At 32.6% G+C, this 27620-nt stretch overlaps 1 protein-coding gene across 4 annotated transcripts in view; it reads right to left on the reverse strand.

Annotated features, from left to right (window-relative positions):
* Positions 1 to 2391: 2391 nt before the first annotated feature.
* Positions 2392 to 27620, reverse strand: part of Nna1 (Nna1 carboxypeptidase) — a 78379-nt gene continuing 53150 nt past the window's right edge. The window contains exons 7-18 of one of the 4 annotated variants that reach the window (XM_076396304.1): positions 27202 to 27322; positions 23448 to 23582; positions 20658 to 20935; positions 19352 to 19511; positions 18061 to 18288; positions 16465 to 16556; positions 10226 to 10454; positions 7977 to 8132; positions 7756 to 7886; positions 5194 to 5364; positions 5019 to 5132; positions 2392 to 2746 (exon numbers count right to left, since the gene is read on the reverse strand). In XM_076396304.1, the coding sequence (XP_076252419.1) occupies positions 2518 to 2746; positions 5019 to 5132; positions 5194 to 5364; positions 7756 to 7886; positions 7977 to 8132; positions 10226 to 10454; positions 16465 to 16556; positions 18061 to 18288; positions 19352 to 19511; positions 20658 to 20935; positions 23448 to 23582; positions 27202 to 27322 (2044 nt within the window). In that variant the 3' untranslated portion in view covers positions 2392 to 2517. Of the gene's footprint in view, positions 2747 to 5018; positions 5150 to 5193; positions 5365 to 7755; positions 7887 to 7976; positions 8133 to 10225; positions 10455 to 16464; positions 16557 to 18060; positions 18289 to 19351; positions 19512 to 20657; positions 20939 to 23447; positions 23583 to 27201; positions 27323 to 27620 lie in introns of all 4 variants that reach the window. The other 3 variants (XM_076396303.1, XR_013004478.1, XM_076396305.1) reach the window with 3 other exon arrangements.

Below are 27620 nucleotides of genomic sequence, written 5' to 3' on the forward strand. Positions count from 1 at the left end.
AATGGAAGTAAAACTAAATGAAACAATAGTGTTTACAATATGTGAGCGTTATTTATTGGCTAATATAAAAAATATAGAAAATACAAAATAGATAAAACGGATGGCAGCGGTGTTACCTGGTGACGAGGCTTGGGCAGTCGATGGTGGCACGTCTAAATCAAACGATGGTCGGGTACTGAATGATTGGAAATGCCCTTCAATAAAATCACAGATAAAGGTCTCGGGGTTGCCAGCTATTCGTTATCGGGTTCTAGTTTACGCTGCTGGCACCCCACCCGTGTTCAACATCTGAGATTATATTTCTGGATATTGTGTAGACCGTTATTCCACTATGTAAAATTCGACATGCCTCAAAGTAGCTACGATACTTTCTTGCCAGAATTTTACATACAATTATTTTAAGCAAATAAAAATACAAAAATGTAAGAAAAAAAATCAAATACAAAGTACTGATATACCAAAGAAAATGTGCTGCATGAAAAGGGCTTCGAATCATATAATAAATCGAAACGGTTGTAGTTGATACGGTTGCGATCTGGTACGGCTGTTGATATCTTCCGGTCATACAGATACCGTTGTTCATCGTCGCTTTGGCACTTGAATGTGGTCCATCGACGAAGTTGAAAACATGCTATTTTCCGGACAGGGCTCCCGTAATCGACGCTGTGGGAGGATCGATTGTTCGATGACGTGGTAGCTTATTTTCTTCGATGACGAGACGTTGGCAATTCTGGTACCTCGGCGAAGACATGACGAGTCTACAGTGACTGCAATCGGTACCTAGCTTCTGGAGCTACTCTGTGACTAATCCGTAGTCACATACGTTACGGTAATTTAGAAAAAGCAAATAACGATGGTATCCAACCGAAGCTGCCCAAAGCCTTTCAAACAAAATGTCCATTATGACGGAGACGGCGAGCGATGGTGAATGGAAGTAAAACTAAATGAAACAATAGTGTTTACAATATGTGAGCGTTATTTATTGGCTAATATAAAAAATGTAGAAAATATAAAATAGTTAAAACGGATAGCAGCGGTGTTACCTGGTGACGGGGCTTGGGCAGTCGATGGTGGCACGTCTAAACCAAACGATGGTCGGGTACTGAATGAATGGAAATACCCTTCAATAACGTCACATATAAAGGTCTCGGGGTTGCCGGCTATTCGTTATCGAGTTCTAGTTTACGCTGCTGGCACCCCGCCCGTGTTCAACATCTGAGATTATATTTCTGGGTATTGTGTAGACCGTTATTCCATTATGTAAAATTCGACATGCCTCAAGGTCGCACAATACTTTCCTGCCAGAATTTTACATACAATTATTTTAAGCAAATAAAAATACAAAAATTTATGAAAAAAAAATCAAATACAAAATACTGATATACCAAACAAAATGTGCTGCATGAAAAGGGCTTTGAAACATATAATAAATCGAAACGGTTGTGGTTGATACGGTTCGCGATCTGGTACGGCTGTTGATATCTTCCGGTCCTACAGATACCGTTGCTTCATCGTTGCTTTGGCACTTGAATGTGGTCCATCGACGACGTTAAAAACAAGTTATTTTCCGGACAGGGATCCCGTAATCGACGCTGTGGGAGGATTGATTGTTCGACGACGTGGTAGCTTATTTTCTTCGACGACGAGACGTTGACAATTCCGGTACCTCGGTGAAGAGATGACGAGTCTACGGTGATTGCAATCGGTACCTAGCTTCTGGAGCTGCTCTGTGACTAGTCCGTAGTCACATACGTTACGGTAATTTAGAAAAAACAAATAACGATGGTATCCGACCGAAGCTGCCCAAAGCCTTTCAAACAAAATGTCCATTAAAACGGAGAGGGCGAGCGATGGTGAATGGAAGTAAAACGAAATGAAACAGTGGTGTTTACATTATGTGAGCGTTATTTATTGGGTAATATAAAAAATGTAGAAAATATAAAATAGAAAAAGGCGGATAGCACGTCCAAACCAAAGGATGGTCGGGTATTGAATGATTGGAAATACCCTTCAATAACATCCCAGATAAAAGTCTCGGGGTTGCCAGTTCATTGTTATTTTGGATGGACTATACATTACATGATATTCATATTCTTTGTCTATTTTAGGCGCATTTGTGCATTTACTGTACTAAGTGGCAATAGAGTGATAAATATTGATGGAAAGATTGGAAAGGGGAAGAATGTAGAAAATATTACGGATATAAAGGTATACATGAAAAACGGTTTACTTCGTTGAGGGTATATTAAGATTAAAAATAATATAGGTCTGATACTGAGTGGACGTATTACGTTCAGTTAATAAGTTAATAAGTTAATAAGTTAAGTTCCCTTGTTTTCAGTCAAAATTTTCAGGAATTTTGTTGACATTTTGAATTGAAACTAAATTAAATACTTGAAATATCTGTTTAATTATTTTTGATCAAGGCAGTACACAAATGTTCTACGTCTGGTTCAATTGGGTACATCTAAACAAAAATGGGATGAAACATATGCTGCTGGTATCGAGGATCACAAATTAGGCTACGAAAATTTTAGCGTTGCTTAGAGCTTTGGCTTTCTTTGAAAATTTATGCTTCCTCTGCTTCTTCTTTTTGGATTTATCTGACTGCGGAGTCTTTTCTTCATCTAAGTTCATGTCCTTCAGTTTATCCTTGATGCTGGATGATGTGTCTGGGAGACTTTTCGATTTTCGTAAGGTGAGCTTTTGGGACGGTATCCAATTGATAGTCGTCTGACGTTTTAATCTGAAAAAACCAAATGTATTAGACAGATTTATAGATGTATAAAGTGGTCTAATTGGTGATCTAGGTGGTGATGTTCAAGTTTTTTAATGACCTGATGGAAATAGAGCGTATTTCTAAAAGTAGAAAAAGATGAACAATGAATGAATGATGAATCTGGGCGGATGTTTAAAAAAAGTTATAAAAGGATGGAAATGTAAATAAAGTACCTATCTTGTTTTAAAACCAAGATGATGTTTGTAATTCTGTACCGTCAAGAATCTATATTTTAGTCAGCTTAGAGAAAATTTTTCGTTACTTTTTGAGGAAATCCGGAGCTCTAGGTAAAATTTGGCACGGTTAAAGCTTATATCAAGGAATATCACATCCTTCCAATCATCCGTTGTACTGTTTTTATCGAAATAGTATTACTCAAATAAGTGTTGAATTCTGCTGTCACTTTTGCCGCGGTAGTTTTGTGTCGTCTGGTCACAATTCTTTTTAATATCTGTCGGTCTTTGTCAGTTAACTTTGAGTTGGGTTTACTAAACCTGTTCGGCAATGGTGTTTTATCACGGAGCTCTAGGTAAAATTTGGCACGGTTAAAGCTTGTATCAAGGAATAATTCTTAGGCCTAAGATTTTTAAATAATATACCCTACAAATGAATAATCAATCATAAAATCAAGCAACCAGGAAAAGCTGTTAGATAGTTAGATAGTAACACAAAATATATAAAAAAATATTTTAGGCTCCAGCTTACGCGCTCTCAGCTCCACTTCTTATACTCTCACTATTATTTGTCATTACTTTTAAAATCAAAGTCTGGTAATTGCAAAATTGCGTTGTATTGCAAAATATCTGCTGGCAATTTGGAATCGGAAGACGAATCCTTAAATTTTACATTTAAAACGATATTGGAACAGAAAGTGAGTGTGTTAAAACATTATTAAACCAAGTTATCTAATTAAACAGTTTATTTTACATAATTACTTATATTGTTATTCTGTATAATATTTTGTGTTATTTTAGGTTCTTCCTGTATTATTGGAACTATTAGAAAGTTTAAGTCTGTTTTATCGGAAATTACTACATACAGATGTGAAAGATGGAACATATTTATAAAAAAATTAAACCGACTTCAAAAGATAAACAAGAAACTCAATAAAAAGTAAAAAATAATCAAACTTAGATTTTTAACGCAAAAAAGTTTTAAAATAAAATGTTTACATAATGATCATAGTAATAACTAAATAAAAATAAACGAAAACCTTATTTAACCTTATTAAACTATCGACCTATCTACACCTATTTTATATTCTACTATATACCCATAGTTTAGCTTAATACCTACCAAAACCTATTTATCTTTTTACAATATTATTGTAACCACTATAAACTGATGAGTTTGAAGTCGGTACGAGCACGGAATTAGATTTTTTTGTTCGTAATTTAATTTTGTGTATGTGACACATAATTGTGTGACCCCATGCCCATCTAACCTAGGTTATTTGACAAATATTCTAACTAAACTAGAAAAACAAAAATTTACAGGGCGCGTCGGAAGCCGAATCCGCGACCTCTGATTAGAAGTTAAACGTTCTTATAATTACACCATAAATGTACTTGTAAGTATTTCTACAAGATTTTATATATTATAAGTTATGCTTAAAAAGCAAACTGAATGGCAATTGCACTAATCGAGTTCCGATTTTCCATCACATCAGCTCAGCAATAACATTATACACATATCTGATTATTTTAGATAAAAAAATTTGTAAAAACATTGTACATGCCTTTGAAATTTTAGAGATTCTTATGATCCCCCCTCCCCTACCTCCCAACAGATCCAGATTTGGTTCCAATGGGACCACCTCGGAAGTGCACTCTTTCGAATAAAAAAAGAATTATAAAAATCGGCCCACAATTGACGGATAAATCGGCGAATATATAAAAAAAATATACAGCCGAACATAAAACTTCCTCCTTTCTCGAAGTCGGTTAAAAGTGATGGTCAATCTCGGAATGAGAGAAAATAAGCTTATGTCGGTAGAAACCTTTATTTTAACATTCTAAAAATCGCCTTTAAAGTCCAGTAAAATCTCGTGTTCTCCTAGTCGAATATCATACCAAATGTTACTTTATGGTTGGGATAACGTTATCATTCAATAGTATTAATAAAATAATTATCAAGCAGATCACAGTGTATAATTCAGGAACACCTGTTACTTGAGATTTGATCCATTTGAAACTTTAATTGTTGCCCTAGAGATTATTTAATCGGATAATATACATACCCATTTTGGGTTTTTCCTCCATATTTATCCATCTTATCTAAACCAGCTTTTGTATCTCTTTTCGCGCTTTTGTCTACCTTTTTGGTGTTCTTCTTTGAGGTTTTTCTAGTTGTCCTAAAATCACAATAAATCTATATTAATTTTATTTTGCTGATCGAAGGTCTTTTAAAATTACTTTTGAGTTGAAATTGATTTGGTTGCCGAAAAGTAAAAGGAACTTCTGCTGGTTGCTAATGGAGCGTCACCTTGGTCCACGCCAAACCACAATTTATTTTTGAGGGTGTAAAGTTTAGCTTGAACCTCGGCCAATTGCTTCGTGATTTCGTTCTTCTTTTCCGTTAGTGCTCTGAAAAAAAAATTGGAAAAATCGTAAGGAAAAACGTAAAAATGAATAGCAAATTTAAAATCAATATAAACTACGTGAATGCTGTCGAACTGTTCCAAGCTATGAGTTCTAGGGAAGATGATCTGAGGTAGGATATAGATACTATATAGAGAATGATGTATTTCTTAAGATTATTCAAGAGTCGACCCATATTTTGCTATCTTCACAAGAAGTGGTCTCACTTCTTCAAGAAGTGGCTGCTCAGACATTTCACGACCTATATGTGGGAACCAGTAGTAATCAGAAGGAGCAAGGTCTGGACAAGACGGCGTGTGGTATACCACCCCTACCTATTTCAATGTTTCCAAGAATGTTTTCACCGGTTTCATGCTGAAAAATAACATTCTTGTGTCCTTGCACATATTCAGACCTTTTTTTGTGCTTGACTCGACCTCATCAATTATAGCGATCTCCATTGGTGGTTTCATCGGGTAATGCCTTCAAATTGTTTTTAATTTTTTTTGCCCGTCCCAAACGCAATTTGTCTTCAGTGTCAAAATTATCAATTTTAAAATGTCGAAACCAAAATTCATTTTTCTGTTCTGATGATCATTACAGAAAACTAAAGATTCCATCAGGACATACACATTTGATAAGCTCACCAAATAACAGGAAAATTGAAAAGTCCCCTGCCTGACACATAGATAACGCTACTAGAATTAAATCCATATGTTTTTTAGTTAGCCCTAACCCTCAAAAGAGGCGTGTATAAATTTGATAGCTGTCGGATCATTAGTTTGTGAATTATAACATTTTGAGTGAAGCAACTTTTGTTATTGTGAAAAAAATGGATAAAAAGGCATTTCATGTGTTGATAAAATATTGCTTTTTGAAGAGAAGAAAATACAGTTAAAGCAAAAACTTGGCTTAATGCCGAGTTTCCGGACACTGCCCCAACAACAACCAAAATCAACTATCAAGGATTAGTATGCTAAGTTTAGATGTGGTGAAATGAGCACCGAAGACGGTGAACGCAGTGGACGCCCAAAAGAGGTTGTTTCGGACGAAAACTTAAAAAATCCACAAAATGATTTTGAATGACCGTAAATTGAAGTTTAATGAAACAGCAGACACTCTAAAGATATGAACTGAACGTGTACATCATATTATTCACGAATATTTGGGTATGAGAAAGCTCTGTGCAAAGTGGGTGTGCGCGAGCTCACTTTTGACCAAAAACAATGACGAATTGATGATTCGGAGCAGTGTTTGAAGATGATCAAGCGTAATAAACTGGAGTTTTTGCATCGATATGTGACAATGGATGAAACATGGCTCTATCACTCCGAAATCCAGTCGACCGAGTGGACCGCACCCCATGAACCCACTCCAAAGCGTGAGAAAACGCAACAGTCGGCTGGCAAGGTTATGGCGTTTATATTTTGGGATGCGCATGGAATAATTTTGATTGATTACGTTGAAAAAGGGGGGACCATCAACAGCGATTACTGGGTAGCGTTATTGGACCGTTTAAAGGACGAAATCGCCGAAAAACGGCCGCATCTGAAGGAAAAGGAAGTGCTGCTTCACCAAGACAATGCACCGTGTCACAAATCCATGAATTGGGCTTCGAATTGCTTCTTCATCTGGACCCCAGCGACTATTTCCTGTTCGCAGATCTCAAGAGAATGCTCGCTCGACAAATGAAGAAGAGATCGCCGAAACTGAGGCCTATTTTGAAGCAAAGGACAAATCTTACTACAAAATTGGTATTGATAAGTTGGAGGGTCGTTATAATCGGTGTACCACCCTTGAAGGGAATTAGGTGGAATAAAAAAAACTAATTATGCCAAGAAATATGTTTTACTATGGTAGGACGGGGATTTTTCAATTGACCTGTTAGAAGTATTTAAATAGCTCAATCGTTAAATAGTGATTACACATAACAATTTCCCAGGGTTCGAATAAAAAGCAAAAAAAGTGAATGTCATTGATGGCCATGTTAAATATTCACGGTTAAAAGCTCATGTATTTTTATCTGCTTAGTATTTGGTGAATTAAGCTTGGTGTATATATTATTGATTTATAACTAACTATTTTATGTAAGATGAATTAAATATACATAATTTCAACGATTGAAATTTATAGAGATTCAAAATTAAGTGGCTAGTATAGCATAAATCTATACAGATGGGTATAAAATGAAAAATGAGTTTACTCAAATAAAATCAAATGAAATATTATCTTAATATTACAGAATATTTTCACTTATAATTTTATAACATCCAAGCTCAAGTCGAATTAAGCCTGAACAGGGTTGCCCAATATATTTTTCAATTATACATTTAGTTAGTTATTTTTGTAGTTGTTTTGTATATTGTTGATATCTGTATATAAAGCATATTTAATTACCTGGGCTGTGGAGTTCTGGGACAAGTTAATGTAGGACTGGGAATTTTTTCATTTGCTATTAGGTCAAAAACTGACAAACTTGTGGCTGTGGACTTTTTGTAGATGAGTTCACTGTCAGAATGTTCTTGTAACTGTAATAATTAAAATAAAAATAACTGAATTAAAAGTTATTTTAATAACAGAATGCGGATAGAAAATAATATCTATATACTTTTACCCACCACAATTCGTTTCTTAGTAACTTTCTTCTTCTTTCGTTTCTTTCTGAACACTTTTGTCTTATTCTTTACCACCTTCTCCACTTCTTCTTCAGTATCCGAGCTACTTCCAATATATTCCTTATCAGATAAGGATAGTTTCAATGTGGCTTTACATACCTGGTAGGAAAAAACATTGATAAATTAGTTAATCAAATATATCTTTAGACTATGCATCAGAGTTCACATTTTCATTTTTTGTTCATAATGTTAATTATTTTTGATTATTGAATATACAGCAGTTCATAAAACAATTACCAATTACTCTACAACTACAATGCCAATATCCACTTGTAAAGCTTGTAATAATATTTATAAGTGGCCTAAAATAATAATTGACCCAATATTCCGTGCAACATTTATTATTATTCAATGTGTTGCCTTTTGGATGACCAAAAACCAATGTTTTAAGAGCTTTATTTTTTATTTATTTAAGATTTTAATATGAAAAATCACATAAAGCAACCAATAATCGAAACAATCCAATTCTGCTTAATAAGGTGATATAAAATAGGGCTTCTTTCTTAGCTGTTTCTGCATAGTTTATTCATTTGATTAGGGTTATCACCATTATCAACCATATTGAATTTTGTGCTTTTAATCATCATTTGATGTATCTGCCATTGTTTGAGAAACAAGCAAACTCAGTTAGACTCTCAAATCATTGCAACATTTTAAAGAAAATGGATTTTGGAAGAAAAAGCTAATCTCACTTATCAGAGAAGTAAATAATCAACACCATTACAAGATAATAATATTTAATGAGCTGATACATCCGTATTTGGATATATTTATTTGGTTATGCTCATAAGAATAGAACTTATGGGATATCAACATTTGAGAAATGATATAAAATATATTATTCGATAACAATATAGGATTGCATTAACTAATCCAGTATCTTTAACAATAAGAGATTGATGACAAGGGTCAGAAGTAATACTCACGGGCTCTAAATCCCATATTTTTATATAAACAATAATGGATCAAAAAAATACTCCAATATTATAATAAAGGGGACAGTACAACCTGGAGTATATTATCAAGATACTGGAGATGTCTACCAAGGTCAACGGAACAACTTAAATTACGTATTGTTCAAAAAGATCAGCAATAGCTAGTAAAGTGATTCTCTTCCAAGAAAGCGCTCTAGAACACGTTGCCAGATTTGTGAAAGTTACACTGTTGCAGCTTAAATGGAAAGCTCTGACGTAGCTAGCATATATATCGGATATAATATTTTATAATTATCACTACTTCAGAACGATATAACATGGTTTGACTAAGACATAATTTGGAAATGCTGAAGAGCTGTGAAAATAGACCGACCTTGATCGTTGTCAAAGTAACTTGGTTCATTCGACACAATATTACCATGTTGCTAGAACGCTGAGAAGAATATGAAGAAAGTAATGCCGATTATGTTGATGTATTGTACCAATTATTCTCAATAAATGCCTGTTTAGAGGTTTTTAGGCAATTAGACGATGGTAATGCAGACGAAAATATAAGTATAATATACGTAAAAAAATAAATAATAATACAATAATAATATACAATTATCGAATTAATCGTTAATGATATAAAATTCACCTGGCGATTCGGGAATTTCGGACATTTAGTGATGATTTAATTATTGCTTTGTGCGTGACAACCGTGACAAAAGTGACAATTTCTCGAAAGTAAGTTTAACAGTGATCATGTGATACTACTTATGGTAGGTCTCTCTATCTACAAACTAACGGTGACGTTACACAGGGAAAGGGGTGTTTTTCTAACGATATCTACATGGGGGGTCAAGGGGCAGAAAATAAAATCCACGGACTCTAGGATAGAATTTATTTATATGCACTCTTGTAGATTTTAGTGTTTGTTATCGACATAAGTGAAGGGCGTGGGGGGCACGTGTATTATTTAGTGTTTTATACAAGGGTTAGAACCATTCATGGCCAGGCTATTATTGAACCCGGCAATCACAACAACAACGATAACAACATCATCAGCAAGACGATAATCGAATTTATTTAGCACTAACTGTGAGCTACGTGAGGTGCGTTCGCTTTTTGTGCTAGATCGACTACAGCGACGCACTGTACTCGTTGCGGCTTGCACCATATCACCCTTTGCTCGACGATATTGTCTCTATCGAATTCGGGGTGGTCGATCTCGAACTGCGTATATTCCCTAATCTCTAGGTCATATTTTCTATTCACCGGCAGAGTTTGGCGAGGTATTCGCGGACTGCGCGAAGCCACCGCCGTCACCTTTGCCCTAGACGGCAAGGGAGACGTTTTGGAAGATCGGCCTTGACGTCGAAGGGTGGGGGCGGGAGATGGAGGCGGCGGCTGAGGCTGCGTGGCCTCATCGTCTTCCTCTTCTTCCTCTTTTTCTTCGTTTCGATCTGCTTCCTCGCCGCTACTACTAGACGTATCGCCATCGTCACTGTAAATCACAAAGTGTTGAGTATTTGTTTTTACAATTTACTTATCTAAATGTTGTAGATGTATTGTGGTGGGTGATACATTGATATCAAAAATATAATGTTATGATCAAATTGTTAGGAGTACCTGTTGATTGTTAGTTAAACCAACAGTGATAACAGGTCAAATGAAAAGTCCCCAGCCTGACACATAGATGGCGCTTCTAGAATTAAATCCATATGTATTTTAGTTACACCTAACCCTCAGAGGATGCGTGTATAAATTTGACAGGTGTCGGATCATTAGTTTGTGAATTATAGCTTTTTGAGTGAAGCAACTTTTATTATTATGAAAAAAATTGATAAAAAGGAATTTCGCGTGTTGACAAAATATTGCTTTTTTAAGAAAAAAAAATACAGTTGGAGCGAAAACTTGGCCTGATGTCGAGTTTCCGGACGCTGTCCCAGGAAAATCAACCACCAAAAACACCATTTAATCGTGTACAGTCCACACGGATGACAGTCGATTGGACTTCGGAGTGAAATTATGGAACCATATTTCATCCATTGTCAAATATCGAGGCAAAAACTCGGGTTTATTGCGCTTGATCATCTTCGAACACTGCTCCGAATCATCAACTCGTCGTTGTTTTTGGTCAAAAATGAGCTCGCGGCACCCGCTATGCACAGAGCTTTCTCATACCGAAATATTCGTGAATGATATGATGTACACGTTCAGTCGATATCTTTAGAGTGTCTGTTTTTTCATTCAGTTTCAATTTACGGTCATTTAAAATCATTTTTGGATTTTTTAAATGCTTTCGTCGGTAACAACCTCATCGGTACTCATTTCACCACGTCTAAACTTAGCATACCAATCTTGGATGGTTGATTTTCCTGGCGCGGTGTCCGCAAACTCGGTATCAAGCCAAGTTTTTGCTTCAACTGTATTTTTTCCCTTCAAAAAGCAATATTTTATCAACACGCTATATTCCTTTTTATCCATTTTTACACAATAACAAAAGAATAATGGATTTAATTCTAGTAGCGCCATCTATATGTCACACAGGGGACTTTTCATTTGACCTGTTATACTGCAATAGATAGACGTAATTAAGACATCCCAATTAAGAGACAAATAATATTATTATTTCTATTATTAACCTTTATGTTATTATAAAATTCTAGCTTTAAAGAGTAACGATATATTTTATCAATACCTTAAAATACTCTAAGGAATAAAATCTTACTAACTAGACAAAGTTAAATAAATATTTTTTTATGAGCATGATAATGCAAACATCCAGATATATAAATTGTATTGAAACATTACGAACTAATTTAAAATAAGATAACTTAGAATGCAGTATGTTATACAGCTCGGTATTATAAATAAAGCTATTAATTGTTTGTAATTTGTCTATATGGAAAAATAAAATTACAGCGACTTAAATGTGAATGTAATTAGAAAAAATCTAGATAATATAAAAATAGATATCCATATACTCCTTTTATTTTTATTGTAATATTTCAACTAATTATTGAATTTGTTGATCCTTAAAATATTTTAAAATAATTTGAGGGAATCAATGATAAATTCTATCGGATTTAGCAGTTATGTAAAACTGAGGACCGATGTATTATACCAGCTCTTTTCTTCAGATCCAGCGTCAGAGTAGTATTAGGATTTTACGATATATTTTATTCTATTTTCCCTCTCTACATTTTTTTACCTTCCAAATGTATTATAATTATATATTATAAGAAAAATGATGGTGCAATTATTGATTAAATATATTTTATTAATATTAAATCTTGTAATAAATAATAAATAGAATGCAGTATTTTATACAGCTCGGTATTACAAATAAAGCTATTAATTTTTTCTCTATATGGAAAATCAAAATTATAGCGACTTAAATGTGAATGTAATTAGAAAAAATCTAGATAATATAAAAATAGATATCCATATACTCCTTTTAATTTTATTGTAATATTTCAACTAATTATTGAATTTGTTGATCCTTAAAATATTTTAAAATAATTTGAGGGAATCAATGATAAATTCTATCAGATTTAGCAGTTATGTAAAACTGAGGACCGATGTATTATACCAGCTCTTTTCTTCAGATCCAGCGTCAGAGTAGTATTAGGACTTTACGATATATTTTATTCTATTTTTCCTCTCTACATTTTTTTACCTTCCAAATGTATTATAATTATATATTATAAGAAAAATGATGGTGCAATTATTGATTAAATATATTTTATTAATATTAAATCTTGTAATAAATAATAAATAGAATGCAGTATTTTATACAGCTCGGTATTACAAATAAAGCTATTAATTTTTTCTCTATATGGAAAATCAAAATTATAGCGACTTAAATGTGAATGTAATTAGAAAAAATCTAGATAATATAAAAATAGATATCCATATACTCCTTTTAATTTTATTGTAATATTTCAACTAATTATTGAATTTGTTGATCCTTAAAATATTTTAAAATAATTTGAGGGAATCAATGATAAATTCTATCAGATTTAGCAGTTATGTAAAACTGAGGACCGATGTATTATACCAGCTCTTTTCTTCAGATCCAGCGTCAGAGTAGTATTAGGACTTTACGATATATTTTATTCTATTTTTCCTCTCTACATTTTTTTACCTTCCAAATGTATTATAATTATATATTATAAGAAAAATGATGGTGCAATTATTGATTAAATATATTTTATTAATATTAAATCTTGTAATAAATAATAAATAGAATGCAGTATTTTATACAGCTCGGTATTACAAATAAAGCTATTAATTTTTTCTCTATATGGAAAATCAAAATTATAGCGACTAAAATGTGAATGTAATTAGAAAGAATATAGATGATATAAAAATAGATATCGATATACTACTTTTAATTTTATTGTAATATTTCAACTAATTATTGAATTTGTTGATCCTTAAAATATTTTAAACTAATTTGAGGGAATCAGTGATAAATTCTATCGGATTTAGCATTTGTGTAAAACTGAGGACCGATGTATTATACCAGCTGTTTTCTTCAGATCCAGCGTCAGAGTAGTACTAGGACTTCACGATATATTTTATTCTATTTTTCCTTTCTACATTTTTTACCTTCCAAATGTATTATAATTATATATTATAAGAAAAATGATGGTGCAATTATTGATTAAATATATTTAATTAATAATAAATATTGTAATAAATAATAAATAGAATGGAGTATTTTATACAGCTCGGTATTACAAATAAAGCTATTAATTTTGTTCTATATGGAAAAGTAAAATTATAGCGACTTAAATGTGAATGTAATTAGAAAGGATCTAGATAATATAAAAATAGATATCGATATACTACTTTTAATTTTATTGTAATATTTCAACTAATTATTGAATTTGTTGATCCTTAAAATATTTTAAAATAATTTGAGGGAGTCAATGATAAATTCTATCGGATTTAGCATTTATGTAAAACTGAGGACCGATGTATTATACCAGCTGTTCTCTTCAGATCCAGCGTCAGAGTAGTACAAGGATTTTACGATATATTTTATTTTATTTTTCCTCTCTATATTTTTTTACCTTCCAAATGTATTATAATTATATATTATAAGAAAAATGATGGTGCAATTATTGATTAAATATATTAAATTAATAATAAATCTTCAAAAATATATTGATAAAATATAAAATACTATTGCTGGTGGCAATATATTTTTCAGCTTGAATTATACCTATATAATTCAATATTTTATAGTTAACTGCAATATATATATATATATATATATATATATATATATATATATATATATATATATATATATATTGGGTGTGCTAAAATTTCCTTGCAAAATTTAACTTCACTACCAAATAATGATATCCCAATACACTTTAACAACGTCGCGACAACTGTACTGTTATGTTAATATTATAACTATCTTATGAAATGTCCTAACATTAGGTTTATAAGATTTACCAATGAAAATATTATTAAGAAAATTTAAAATAAACTTGATATTGAAAGAGCAATATGTTTCTCCAACAATGACGGTCCAGTTATTTCAAGAACATTACGTTAATGTTATTAATTTGTTGGAAATGTTAAAATTGATGCTGAAGACAAAATGAAAATTGGTGTTTAATATCGTTATAAATACTTTCCAAAGCAAATCAAATCAAATATAGGAATATTAATTTAATATTAATTCTAATTACTAAAAATCTATTAATCTATATATTAGGAATAATATTGGAGTAAACCCATGCATAAAGAGTGCACTATAAATGAGGTGAACTACTAGGTGTGTCAAAATACAGTGGACGTCACAATAAGCAAAACTACTTTTGAGCGTTTATTGAGTAATTATTATTTATTATTTATTTTTAGTGTCAATAAGTAGCAATAAAGTTTCGAATTGATTCTGATATATGTTATCATACTATGAAAGGTATAGGATAAAATTATAAATAATATATTACGTAAAATAAAATATTCTTAAACTCTAGAAATCGCTCTACATTTTGTTCGCTTCTATTTTAAAATAACTAATCAATTTTTATGAGAATAAAAATTAAATTAATTTAAAAAATGCATAAATAATACTTATACCTACTTATTGTTCTCTGGACATTGAAAGTTCTTGTTAAACACATAAGTTAACGTAAAAAATTAATAAAAATTCTATGTGTTATAGCATTGTATATATATAAAAGAAATATTCTAAAAAAATAATTGTACATTTATGTACATATTTTAATAAGAAAGCTGAAGAGGTGTAGTACTTTTATAGGTGTATATTCGTTCCAACTTGATATTACAGGGATGGGAAGGGTATTTACGATAAAAATCAAGTTTAAATTGAAAGGATCCTTATAAAAAGAAGAATATAAACGGTGGGGAAAATGGGACTATATCTCTACAAAATTATCAACTTGATTTATGAAATTAGGTTGACCAATTTAAGATTGCTATTAGACTGTCGATTTAACATACTCAGTTCTCCTAGTCCATCTGATGGAGGTGCATTTTCTACGCAATTTTCTAAAATATTATGATCAATGTTCCATATTGGACATATTGGAGTTTTCAGAAATGGTATCAATTGAGTAAGTACCTTAATTCATTATGGATTTCACAATAATTATGCTGTATTTGCTGAAATGTTCGCAATAAATCGATGCTTAAAACGTAATTTTATTCTTATAGTAGTAACCTTATATCTTGTCTTCATATATTTGCATTTTTTGTCAATTACTCATTTCTTTCTCGTAAATCAAATTAAGGAAGTTCTATATTCTCACTGGGAGGAAGTTATGTCCGTCTTCAGAAAGTTTTTAGCTGTTAGAAAAATATATTATGATTTTATCTTTTTGCAACATACATGCGAATGCTTTAGGGAGTCTTTAGTCTTTAAACTAAAATATTAATGAATTAATTTCGTTCCATCAATATGTCCATTTTATATTTATTTATTTTTACATCTTCTCTACAGATCGTTTTATGTGTCAATTTAAAGATTTACTAAAGAGGTTAGATTTTATTAAAAAAAGTGGTTTATAATAATTTTTAATCACAACTGTATAACATTACCTTTGTGATGAGTCGTGAGTTTTATTTTATGACTTATATTAGGTAATTGCTATTATTCCGTTATTTTATGTTATAATTGAGAAGTTTATCTCGAGTATTGCTACTTATTAATTCATACTTATATCGAAATGAAATAATCATGCATTCTGATACTTCGTGAATGACCATTTGGCGGTTTAGTTCAGCCCTAGCTGGACACATAGACAACGATGAATTGAAGAGATGGATGGTAGTGATAAACAACAGAAAACACAATCCTCCAAACGTGGAACAACGGTTTACCGTATCTCTGCCAGAGCAAAAGTCGTTTTACTCGATTGATCGGTGGAGAGGGGAGAGGTGGTATTTTGTGTCAGATGTGCGGTGGGGGGAGTGGTGGTGGTTGGGCAACTTTTTTGCCTTTTTTTTTCTTTTTCCTATACCTCGAGTAATCGCTCAGGGGGATGTTGGTGGGTTCGTCGGCGTTGGAGCCCTCTTTTGTCAGACGCTCGATTATTTTTGTTCGTAGTTTCTCCTAGAACATTCAAAAATAAAGCAATTAGTAGTGTGAATCAATTAGGGAATAGTTCAAGCTGTATAAGTTTCAGTAATACATATAAAATTCAATATTTTATAATTAACTACTATATATCTTATATATAAAATTCTCATGCCACAATGTTCGTTTCCATACTCCTCCAAAACGGCTTGGCCGATTCTTATGAAATTTTTATGCATATTCAGTAGGTTTGAGAATCAGCTACTATCTATTTTTCAGACCTGTAAGTGAAGAGGGGTGTCCACCCAAAATTTTAAATTTTTTTTATTATGTGGCATTAAAAATACATACAACTCTAAATTTTCACTTTTCTCACCAACCTCTGCTTTTTAATAGTCATTTGAATAATTGTATCACTTTTTATCCTGCTCTATAACATCAATTATTATCTCTTGGTAAGTTGGTAGGAAACTGGATGCGTAAAATTACCGACTGATTTCATTGATCATTGAATCGCAAGATGCTCTCATTGAACAAATATTTTCCGATGTACACACGAATTACATAAATCTCGAGTGGCTTGCGGAAAAAGCAATTTTAGCAGCAAAAAATGTGGATGTTGACATTTTAAATCTGAAGATACAACAGTTATTGACAGAGCATCATATAAATCTATTGATACAGTTTGCGATGCCACTGAAGCTGTACATTTTCCAACATAGTTTTTGAACTCACTGGATCTGCCAGGCGTGCCACCGCATAACTTGCAATTGAAGGTTGGATCTCCAATTATTTTGCTTCGTAATTTGAACCCGCCACCGCTGTGCAACGGTACGCGATTAGTCATTAAAAATTAATGAAAAACGTTATCGAAGCCACCATTTTAAATGGCCAGTTTCGAAGTGAAAATATATTAATACCACGAATACCTATTATACCCACAGATGTGCCAATTCAATTTAAGCGTATTATATTTCCGATTAGATTGGCATTTGCAATGACTGTTAATAAATCCCAAGGCCAAACAATGTCTGTTTATGGCTTAGATTTGAGCATGTTTTTCACAAGGACAATTATACGTTGCATGCTCTCGAGTGGGTAAACTAATCAAGTTTGTTTGTATAGCTAAAGATGGGCTAACAAAAAATATTAAGTGATTAATATTATGTAATGAATTAATGATATAAATTATTATTACTTCAAATAAATAATAATAAATTAATAAAAATAATGTTTGGGGTTTTGTTATTTTCACTTTTCTCTATCATTTTCACACACTGCACGCTCATTTCACTCATATACCACATCCTTACACACTTCCAAGAGACATACTTCTTCTAATAAAATAAATTAAATTTTAATAGTGGTAGTTTAATAGCAACATTTCCCTCCAGCTGTAAAAATTTGATTTAAAATTAATGAAATACAATATTATTATTTCTTTATTATGTAACATTTTTATAATAAATCTATTTTAATACGTTTAGGATTGAATGTACTAAATTAACTAATTAACGATATTAAAAAAAATATTAATTACCTTTCGAGGATCTTCATCGTAAAAGTCCAATAGCGTCTGACAAAATGACTTTCCCATCTGCTCGTAGTCTTGCGTGGAGAAATGGCTGTCAGTTCTGGCACCTAAAATCGATCCAGCAAATGACGTTTCCATGGTGTAGCTATTCGCAATGCCCATCATCCACATTACTACGCGACCTGTCCCTTCTTTCGCTTTTTGGATTCGGAATTTACAGCTTTCAAAGGAAAACTATAAAGAATGTAATTTTTTTATTTCAGTATAAAGACTTGCTTGATTGGAATCAAATTTCAGTGATATTTTCTAAATATAATTATAAAACTGTGAAATGTTTGGGAGTGTGGTAGGCTAGGTAATAATACGTTTCTTGATGACATCTATGAGTTGAGCTCATGTTGGCATCATTCATATAAAAAATCATTCCATATAGCAACTAAATATCTCGGAATGAATCTCGATACAAAACTTCGCTGGAAGGGATGTCCCTTAAGACAATGGATAAATAAGAAAAGAAAAGAACTGGAATTGAAATATAGGAACATGTACTGACTAATTGGAGGAAAATCAAAATTATCAGTACATATTAAATTGCTATTATATAAGCAAATATTGAAACCTATGTGGACATACGGAGTTCAATTATGGGGATGTTCTGCAAAGAGTAACATAATTAATAAAAAAATTTTCGGAACAAAGTCCTGAGAGGTATTGTCGTGCAGCCAAATACTAAAGGACTGACTATCTACATCGAGACCTTCAGATACCCACAGTCAGTCAAGAAATCAAGAGAATTGCAAGGGGGCATGAGGAAAGAATCTTGAAATGTTACAACTATTGGATACCACCAGAAGAGGACACAGACTCAAAAGAATCAAACCATCTGATCTTTTGTAGTGTTGTGTAGTGAGGTGCGCATATTAAAAAAATCAGCAGTGACATGTATAAACATTATTTCACCAGAGACTGAGATACGGCCGATGGGTCCTCCTAGTTATATACCTAGATTTAAGTTATCACAAAGACAAATTGTAGGTTAGACGGAAACGACTAGTAAATATATTAATTAAATAATAAAAAAATTTAAAAAATCATGTAAAAATGTTTCTCAGCCAGATTATGTGTATCAAAGTGTAACAACGCAGGGAATGATATTGTCCAGTGAACACTATAGGTGAGTGAATATTATAATTAATTAGTCGATTCAAAGTTAGGTATTTAGGTATTTTGCTAGTTATATATAAGTTTTAACTTAACAGTAAAATACAATTCATATTATCTCTATTCAATATATTACCTTATCGGCAGTGTTTTTATGTAGCATTAACGGGAATACTTGTTCTTGCAATCTTCGATCACCTCCTCTTCTATTCTCACAGCCATAAATAAAGATGTTGTGCTTCCTGGAATGAGCATGAAGATCGCAATACAAAGCTACCCCACATTCTTCCAACAACCTGTAATATTTGTATATTAAGTAACCATTAAAATTATGAACCATACGTAACATTTATATTAGTTGTTTCTACTTAATTATCAGCTTTCACGCTATGTAAAAATATGTAATGCAAGCAATTGCTAAATAGATAACCATTTAGCAAATCTTATTAAAATGTATTACAATCCAAGTTAATAGGCGTTAAATTGTGATAGTTTTTTACTATGTAACATACTGAGGTCTCAAAGAGATACATGGAATCATGGATTTATAAATTATATTTTATGTGCCTGTTAATTTTTTGTTAGTTTTTTATTAGATATGTTACAATGAAAACTAATTTGTCCAATTAACTGGAAGCTATAAGTGTACTTACTTCTTCAGCATAGTTAATTTGAGAAAAATTGTAAAATCAAGTATTTTAATTGCTTATTTTTCAGACCTATATACTAGGAAAATTTGGTGTTAGTAAACTAGAGGTATTACAGATAAAAAGTTAAGGCAAGTTCCTTTTGTTACTTTCCAAGACCAACTTACAACAAAGATAGTTCATCGAAATGTGTTAACAAATACACACTCAAACAAAGATCCGCTAAGGTTGTAGCGAAATGAATATTTGTTCAATGAATCTACGATTTCATCGGGAACTTCCAATATATTCCATTATATAGTTAATATATTGGAAGGAAAGCATAATTATCAATAGAATCTAAAAATATATTAATTTGAATAACAGAGTGGTCTACATAATCTGCCATTTTTTGAAATTTAAATGGCTAAAACATTGAATTTAGGATTACAATCGCGTACCCAGAAATATTTATTGTTCTATGATTTTATTTGATGATTATTTCGATAACGAGTAACAATTTCTTAACTCTTTATATTTAGTGATGAATAAAATGCCCCTGGCAATTTCGTATTAGAAATAATTAGAAACATAGCATTAGTTTTTCAGCATTAAATATTAAACTATATTTGCATTAAAATAATAACAAACATATGAAACATAAAACCCCCAGAGTATAGCTAGCTGAAAACATTATTATAAGAACATTTATTTTTGTAAACTCAAACGCCAGTATGATAGGTATCTGTTTACTAGGGGAATAAAAACAATATGAAGTGTAAATTAAGATAAAAATATATATGACTGTCAGCTTACCTTCTTACCATTAATTTCGTGTACCAAATAGAAGGATAAGCGTCCCTCATCACCGTTCGATATTGCCGGTTCAAATCCCTGGCTGAGAGAGAACACCGATTATTTCCAACAATGACGCCATCCGGATTCAGCATTGGGACTATTTTAAAAATGAACTTATCCCTGAGGTCCTTTGCCGCCGCCGAGTCCCCTGTCAAGAAATCGAGGATGCCCTTCATGATCCAAGACGATGGTGTCTCCCCGGGATGAACACGGGCTGTGATCACAACAGCCCTTTTCTTCTAAGACAAAAGCAAAATGGTGTAAGGTCTATCGTTATTCTGGTAAAATTTATCGATTATTAGATTTAGTATATTAAGTTTAATTATTTATTCTGTAGTCCTATATACTACCCAAATATTACTCTAGTAGACTAGAAATATTACAGTTGTGAACTTTTTCAGGTATTTTATGATAGTTCCATTAGTTTGTTCGGAATGCGAAATGATTTGCTGAATTCATTTGAGGCCCTGGTCAGTATTCGCCGAAGAGTGCTCTTTATGTGTGATATATGTACAAACTCTTTGACCTATATGATGTTCGCTGATGATAACAGGTGGGTCAAAAGTCCCGCTACGATTTTGATTGCGCGCCATCTTGAACGTATGTGACGTTTAGCTCAGTTTCGCTTTAACCATTGTTTTGTGTAGACATCCTAATTTTATTATAAATAAATATACGCCACAAGAACGAGCAGAAATAGTGACAATATTTATTGCAAATAATCGTTCGATTATTGCCACTCAATTTGCGCAAGAATTTGCGTCAAAAATATCCTAATCGTCCAGTGCCCCACAAAACCACAATTTATCGTTTACATGCGAATTTTCGACAGTACGGTATGAGAGCAGACAGGCCTCGTTCTGGAAGACAACGGACGGCTTATAACGCTGAAAATCTGGCTTTAGTGAGTCATAGTGTTAAAGAGTTTCCAGAAATATTTATTCGGAGACGTGGTTTCCAATTACACATTTCTTCGTGCACTTTAAGGCGAATTTTGAAATCGGTTTTAAACATGTTCCCGTACAAAATTCAGTTATTTCAAAAATTTCTACCGAGGGATCCTGATAAACGAATTAAGTACAGTAAGGTAATCTTAAGGCTGTCTGTTTAAATTGATAATAAGCGATGAATCCCATTTTCTTCTCAGTGGCCACGTCAATAAACAGAGCAATCGGTTTTGGGGAACACAGAATCCTCAATTAATTCATGAAACATTATTGCATCCACTAAAAACAACTGTATGATATGGTATTCATGCTGGAAAAATCATTGGTCCCTATTTTTAAAAATGACGAAGGTGTTGCAGTTAATGTTACTGCTGAACGGTAGCAAGACATGATTAGAAAATAACTTATCAAATCTTATTTCTAAATTGTCTTAATTGCAATCTTTCAACCGATCTTACAGGTTAATTGCCATAGTAACAAATTCCCTAAGTATACTAGTTGTATGCCGAGAAAGTGCAGATGCAGTGTGGCCGCCATTTTGCTTACCAAAGCTATAGAGTATTATTTTCGGCAGAACACACCCATTAAGAATATCGTTAAACAGGCCTAGAATTGGCTTATTGCATCCCCTCCTTGTCCACTACTCGAATTGAATGAAACTCGAATTTCCCCATTGGACCTCCACTACCCCGTTCATAAACATATCATAATGTCAATTTAATAAAAGAGAACATTGTCCGTACATTATTGGGTCCAAGTTCTGTGAACCTCTCCACTCTTACCCTGGTTGCAAGCACATATATACCTCCCCTGGTCACCGACTCACTGTCAATTATCCGTACCCTCTGTCTGATTGGGATCAGGACAAGTTTACTGAGAATCCCTTCTCACGTAGGTATACCGGGAAATGGGCGTGTGGATAGTGCGGCTAAATCGACATTGAACTACCGCTCATCCAAAATAGAACTAAGTATGGGCTGCAAAATTTTAAAAATGCCTTAACAGGAGATGATTCCGACAAACTCCTCGGATTTCTACGAGAAAATGATTTTCTCCATAGAATCCAGCCTATGCAAAGGTTACTGATCAAATAACTAGTACCACTTCGGTATAGGTGCTGATGTGTGCTGTCTGGATAGAACCCCTACTTTGTTATGATTGTGTTTGTAGTCCTGCGTTTGTGTTTACGTTAATATTGTATATACACTAGTTATTATTTTAACCCCCCTGTTTGTATTATTAATTTTATTTATTTGTTAACATATTATTCTATATATAAAATTTATGTCTGTCCCTGTCCCCTTTGGATCACAACCGTACTATTGTATAGTCGCGAAAAGACGAAACCCGTCAAAGCGAAAAAAAAATATCGGTAAAGGTTAAAGGTATTTATATAGTAGATATATTGAAGCAATACGTATTTCAAATAATAATTACAAAATATCTCAGTGTCAGGTGTTTGAAATATGAATTACAAATTACATTTTTAAGAAGCAATTGAATTGCAAATACCAAATATGTATTTGTATTTTAATTATGTGTAATATATTTTAGCCCCTCAATTCTGAGTACACTTATATATTTAACATAAAATAAAATAAACATTAGACATAATTTCGCTCAGTTACTGCAACTAAAATACGATAAAAATATTTCTTCACGAAGCTAACTCGTAAAAATAGACTTGCTATGACGGATACTTCATCATTAACCTAATATCCTAATTCTTTCCTGAGGTAATTATAGAATAAAACCCATATAACTTATATTAGAGATTAGTTCAATATAATAAAAATGTCACCTTTGCGTCCCCTGCCACTTGTGGTGATGTAATAGTAACGAAATATACATCGTTTCCTGCTAATGTTCGGCATAACAGTCTCACAGTACTGTATACTTGCTTAACAGGATGAGCTCGAATTTCTGCCAAATGTTCCTGCAATAAACACAACAGACATAACAGATGCTATTTAAAAAAATGTACATTACGCCATAACACAATTTTTTTTTATAATTTTAGTGCAAAAGTGTAATATGTTAGTAATTATAAATTATACGTTAATTTATTAGGTAAAATATAATTAATCAAGATCATTTTCGAGAATCCGTTAATTTTCGCACTTCTGCATTTTGAAATGCTGCCAAGTCATGTTGTAATGTTATGCAGTGTCGTTCACTCGCTACTGCTGGTCTTTTTTGCAACGATGCGCGGTTCAGTTTGTTCAATAGTTTCATTCAGCTATATTAGTTCGTGATACACCTTATTGATCCAAATGCACATCAGTGCTTGATGGTCACAAATAATCCGCTTCGGTGTAGATGTGGTTAGCTCCCTTGAACCTTCGACGCTTGGTATTGATGCAGAACATCCAATTTTATCGCCAATCATAATATGCCAACGAAAACTTGTTTTTGTTAGACAAGCTATAAATGGTTCAATAATTTAGTGCAATATTTTAGTTTGATCCTTCCATAGAGAATATACAGAGGTTTTACTTAAACAGGCGACACCGAGGAAATGTTTTGCGTAATCCAACTAATGCTGGCCCTGAGATCACTTTTTTGACATTGCTGCATTTGAATTTCTCCACAAAAGCATTTGATTGGTTCATTTCTATGACGTGTGTGTGACTTAGCATAGCCTTTACCTGGTACGTATACAATTATATATAGAGCATTTATATTCATATATATTGTTATTTACACGAATACAACAGAAGAAATCATGAAAAACTTAACATAATTAATATTTTGGTTTAAGCTTACTCGAGATAACTTTTTTAACAAGGATGTTAAAAAATATATATAAAATAATAAAAATTGTAGATCAACAAGATCTCTCTGCTTTCAATATGAGGGAACAAAAAGATGATAAAATATTAATAACACTTTAATAATAATCTTATTTAAATTGATAGCACGCAAGAAACATGAAAAAGGAAAAAAGCACTATAGACAATTTTGATTATATTTGCCAGGAGATATGTTGTGTTTTCAGTTAAATTGCAGTCTATTTTATATTCACATTTAATTATTATATATATATATATATATATATATATATATATATATACATTCATTATATACTTATATTTTGGCTTTTTAATATTTTTTAATATCTCTATTTTAATCTCTATTAATAACTCTATTTAATAAATTGTTTTGAAAAATTACATATGGGTTTAATTTCAAATGTAATTGGTCAGTCGAATGTGACATCAAAGGTTGGTCATGTAGTGCGTATGAAATCCTCAACCAATCAAATGCTCTCGTAATAAAATATTTTCAATACAGGTGCCTGTAATGGTAATTTGAACTAACCAGTTAAATGCAGCAAAAGGATGTTCTCAACGCCTTCCTGCTGATACCAGGTAAAACAATTCTGAATTTAAATGTAATAAGTAAACACTCTATATATTACTCTATGGCTGCTTTATCATTGACATCAATTTTGACAATTGCTTCTTTTTAACCATCGAAATTAAAACCCACAATTGGCATATTTTTTTATTAGTTAATTAATATATTGTTACTAGTCGTTTCCATCTAACCTACAATTTGTCTTTATGATAACTTAAATCTAGGTATATAACTAGGAGGACCCATCGGCCCTATCTCAGTCTCTGGTCAAATTATGTTTATACACTGTTATGTCACTGCTGAATTTTTTAATATATGCACCTCACTACACAACACTACACAAGATCAGATGGTTTGATACTTTTTAGTCTGTGTCCTGTTCTGGTGGTATCCAATAGTTGCAATATTTCAATATTCGTATGAGAATGGAGCCTTTCCTCATGTCACCTTGCAATTCTCTTGATTTCTTGACTGACTGTAGGTATCTGAAGGTCTCGATGTAGGTGATCAGTCCTATAGTATTTGGGTGCACCCACAATACCTCTCAGGACTTTGTTCTGAAAAATTTTGCATTTTATTTATGTTACCCTTTGCAGAACATCCCCATAATTGAACTGCGTATGTCCATATAGGTTTCAGTATTTGCTTATATAATAACAATTTATTAGGTACTGATAATTGTGATTTTCTTCCAATTAGCCAGTACATTTTCCTATATTCCAATTCCAGTTATTTTTTCTTCTTCTTTATATATTCCTTCCAGCGATTCATTCCGAGATATTTAGCGTTGTTGCTATATGGAATGATAGTATTATTTAATGTTATTGATGCTTGTACGGTCTGTTTATAGGTGAAGTGCACATGTACAGATTTACTTTCATTAATTTTTATTTTCCAAGCTTGTGTCCAATTATTTATATTGTCACTGGCCTGTTGTAATTTCCGTGAGGCTTCTTTACTATTGTCTCTGACGGCTATAATCGCAGTATCATCAGCAAATGTAGCCATCGTAATATTCTCCATTTGTGGTATATCACAAGTGTAGAGTAGATAAGGCATTGGCCCCAGTACGCTTCCTTGTGGTACACCTGCTGTAGCTTCCTTTATTGTAGAGTAAGTTTTTTCTTGTTTGACATTCTGGTTGTAATGTATGATTTTAATAGTTAGGTGTATTGCTTTGGTAGCATTTTCTGTAGTTTAAGAACAAGCCCTTCATGCCAAACCTTATCGAAGGCTTGTGCTTCATCTGACTATATAGCTGAGCATACTTTTTTACTTTCGTAGACTTTTTCAGTAATATCTGTTATTCTGCGGACCTGGTCAATTGTTGAGTGTTTGTTAATAAAACCAAACTGGTGTGTTGGTATTAGGTATTTAGTTTATGATAAGTTTTATTCTTTTCAACAGGATTTTTTCAAAAACCTTAGATATTACTGGCAGCAGTGATATAGGTCTATAGGCTTTTATTTCGTTTGGTGACTTCCTAGGTTTTGGGATGATTATAACTTCCGCCATCTTCGAAATGTCTGGGACATGTTTTAATCTAAATGCTGTATTGATCAAGTTGGTGAGTTTTATAGTTCCACGCAGTTTCATGCCGACTTTTCGTTCATCCGCGCATTGTGCCTGTTCGTTCTGGGTTCTAGTTGTGTTCTCTAGATTCAAAACTGGAATATGTGATACGCCTTATGTCGATATTTCCTTTTTATCTATTTTTTGTGCAGTGTCCTTCTCCATATTTTTTTACGTATTGTTGAAATAATACCGTTATTTTTATGTTTCAAATTATCCTACGCTGCATTTGTGGTTCAGATGTTGAGTTTTCGACCCTTAACGTTTTATGGCATTTTGCATTTATTCTCTGCGGTACTGACCTTTTCTTCGATCGCAATTTCACTTTTTCAGCAGTCTTTAAAATGTTATTTTATTAAGGCCGCATTTGTGACACAGATGTTGCATTTTTGTTTCGTTTGGCTGACCGTCTCTCCGAACACGTCTTTACTCTGTAATTGGGATATGATGGAACATCATGGTATAAGTTTCCAAAAGTGGTGGGCTTAGGCAACAGATTCCATCAAATCAACCAACAAAGTACTGTAATCTTATGCAGAGAAATGAGAAGATCGTCGCATTTAATTCATTCAATAGTTTGGTTTTATATCGGCTATAATTAAAATTAAACAATAACTTCTTACCTGAAGATCGGTGTATGTATAGGGATAGCAATGGGCTAAGTAGACTTCATCATCATCATGTGGAAATGTAACCGTAAATGTTAAAGTATATGTTTGAGGCTGATCAGGATCATCAGAGTTACTAGAACAAAAATTACCAAAATAGTATTGGTTTGCTTCGGTTTGGTGTGACGGCCAAGGCTTAGAACACTGAATGCTAGTATATTATTTTATAATTATTCTCTAATTATATGTTGCCCCCTATGTATTAGTGCTCTAAGGAAATACTTCAATAATTCTTTCTTATTAGTATTGTTAAAATTGGCATTAAAACATCGATTATCTGTCTATATAGGCATGGCAGCAGGTACCTAATGTCGCCCGTCACCTGGCTTTGCCATTCGTCAAAATTCCCGTGTCATTAAACCATCTCATCAATA

This window comes from Rhynchophorus ferrugineus, unplaced genomic scaffold, assembly GCF_030347505.1.
Source record: "Rhynchophorus ferrugineus isolate W39M unplaced genomic scaffold, kcgeb_rfMv2 rfM2, whole genome shotgun sequence".
Classification (NCBI taxonomy): Eukaryota; Metazoa; Arthropoda; class Insecta; order Coleoptera; family Curculionidae; genus Rhynchophorus; species Rhynchophorus ferrugineus.